This window comes from Amphimedon queenslandica, unplaced genomic scaffold, assembly GCF_000090795.2.
Source record: "Amphimedon queenslandica unplaced genomic scaffold, v1.1 AMPQUscaffold_7955_Cont20098, whole genome shotgun sequence".
Taxonomy (NCBI): Eukaryota; Metazoa; Porifera; class Demospongiae; order Haplosclerida; family Niphatidae; genus Amphimedon; species Amphimedon queenslandica.
The window spans coordinates 1-2,290 of record NW_003551765.1 but is presented as its reverse complement, the minus strand read 5'-3'; the positions used below and the strand labels follow the sequence as shown (position 1 = coordinate 2,290).

General features: G+C 35.0%; 1 protein-coding gene across 1 annotated transcript; it reads right to left on the bottom strand.

Moving 5' to 3' along the window:
• Positions 1–36: 36 nt before the first annotated feature.
• On the bottom strand, positions 37–2,273 carry LOC109591525 (uncharacterized; the record flags this gene model as incomplete). Its single annotated transcript, XM_020007246.1, has 10 exons — positions 2,195–2,273; positions 1,971–2,144; positions 1,733–1,882; positions 1,455–1,682; positions 1,226–1,402; positions 975–1,178; positions 758–928; positions 495–707; positions 290–436; positions 37–237 (listed from the first exon to the last, which is right to left on the bottom strand). Coding segments are annotated over exons 1-10 (1,708 nt in total), but the record flags the coding sequence as incomplete, so codon positions are not given.
• Between the last annotated feature and the right edge of the window lie 17 nt (positions 2,274–2,290).

Sequence of the window (2,290 nt, the reverse complement as noted above, 5' to 3'; positions counted from 1 at the left end):
AATAATAAACACAAATTTTATAAATGATATACTAACGATCATCATCTTGTATCCTGATAAATGATGGAGTCCGGTCTATTGTTAATGCACTATTTTCTGGAAAGATGCCACTTATAAATACTGTAAAGTTCTCAAACAGTGGTTCACTAATGAGATCATTCATGATATTAAATCTACCACATGTCCTGTTTGTAAATGAACGTAATACTGAACGAACTCCACGAGTTCTATAGTCACCTAATGTAATGAAAGGGCACATAATGCAATAAATACCAGTATTAATACTTACTCCTAAATCGTGCAGTGTTATCTTTAGCTCTTATGGTTATTTCTGTATCAGTTGATAATACTCCTCCAGTTAGTACAGCACATATTTCTACAGTTCCTTCATTCTCAACCACATCATATGTTCCTCTCTCTATTGACAGCACACCAGCTATACAATGAATAATACAATGGTAATATGACTTAATGCTTCTCCCCTCTCAACTTACTGTCATCATCAATAATGGTGATGGTAGCTTTCTGCCGGTCTGTCTGTACTTGAACAATACCATCACTACTAGGTAATATGATGACTCTTATTGTTTCATCTCCCTCAATGATATTATCATCAATACTAATGATAGGAGTGAATGCATCATTCAGTGTATTATTGGGCCTGTAGGTTAATCTTGGAATAACAGGATTAAAGGAGAAATCACTACCTATAATTATTAATATTAAAAACGAACTACAAAATTATGTCAATAATAACCATTTGAGGCACTCCCAGATATGAGTTTTAATTGAACTGGTTGTAAACGATTCTCTGGAAAGCCTCCAATGTCTTCACCACCTTTCTCATCTCCTATCTGCTTTATAGTTAATTGGGCAACTTCTCCTTCTCTAATAGTAACACGTAGGTCTCTAAACCCGATACTAAAAACTAGAATACAAAAATGATAAAATTATCTCATGAACAAATGATTTACCATCTTCATTGTCAAGTCTTACTAATTGAGTATCAGAATTTATCTTAACTCTAGAATCATTAACACTGAGTCTCCATCTAAACAATTCTGGTAACTCTACAATATTATCCTGTGGCATGAAGAAAGTCACATGCTCCAAACGTTGATCAATTGCTGTTGCTGGTTGAAATACAGCACTACGCTGCTCAGTAAAGTTAAAGAGATCTAAATTAAAGGAGTAAATGAATATTTAAAAACTTAAGATGCATTACCAAAGTCTCCAACAGCAGCTTCATCTCCAGTCATTGTGCCTGTCCACTTCTCAAGCGAGACAGTGACTTCAAAAGGAGTTTCATATGTAATTAACTGACGCCTAATGACAGCTGTGGCATAACTACCTTCTAATAATTGTAGGAAGCATGTGCATCCTATTAGACCTACAGTAATCACTGAGAGTGACAGAAAATTAAAAAATCAAAAGTTCAAAACAAATTGACTTACTGTCTATATCATCAATTGTAATGCTAAGATGCCTGTATACAAGTACAACTCCTGATGGTATTGGTGGATCACCAGCAGCTGCATCAGTTTCAGCAGCAATTGTGTAATTAAATGAAAGAGTTGGTTGGAGAGCAACTCCATTCCCGTATGATATATATTGTATGCTAAACCTTTCTGGTAGGAAACCATTGGTTCGTCCCCAAAAGTCTGAGCTTAAGTAGTCAGCAACTTTAATAATTAGAAAAACTAAAAATAAAGTAAATAAGAGCATTATCTACCATCAACGGCTGGTTCTCTTGAAATAACATAATCCAGACAAGTAACATCAGGAGCCCCAGGAGTACTGAGGAGTACATCAGCAGTAAATGAGTATCTTCTACCAGTATCACTTGGACCAATATGCACACGTGATTGATCAAAACCAACAACTAGTGAATACAGTATAAATAAATAAAAATGGCTTCTGAATAATAAAAACATTAAAATAACTCAGTGTTTATGTTACAACTCTCTTACCAACACATGCACCACACTGTGCAGCTAGTGAAGAGTGTCGTATATATCCTCCACCAGTTCTATTACAGCAGTCAATAGCTGCAAGACTGACTCCATTAGTATTACTAGTACAATCAGCAGCAGATGAATAACACTGTACAGTTACATCCTCCTGCAATTGGCCTTGAACTAGATCTATACATAAAGTAAACAAGATTACCTTAACATACATTTGATCATTATACCTGTAAGTAATAGCAAGAAGAAACTAAAGAACACAAGAGCCATATTGGCCTTTCTTGTTGTTATAATTCTACTCCTGCTATAGATAGATGAATGAT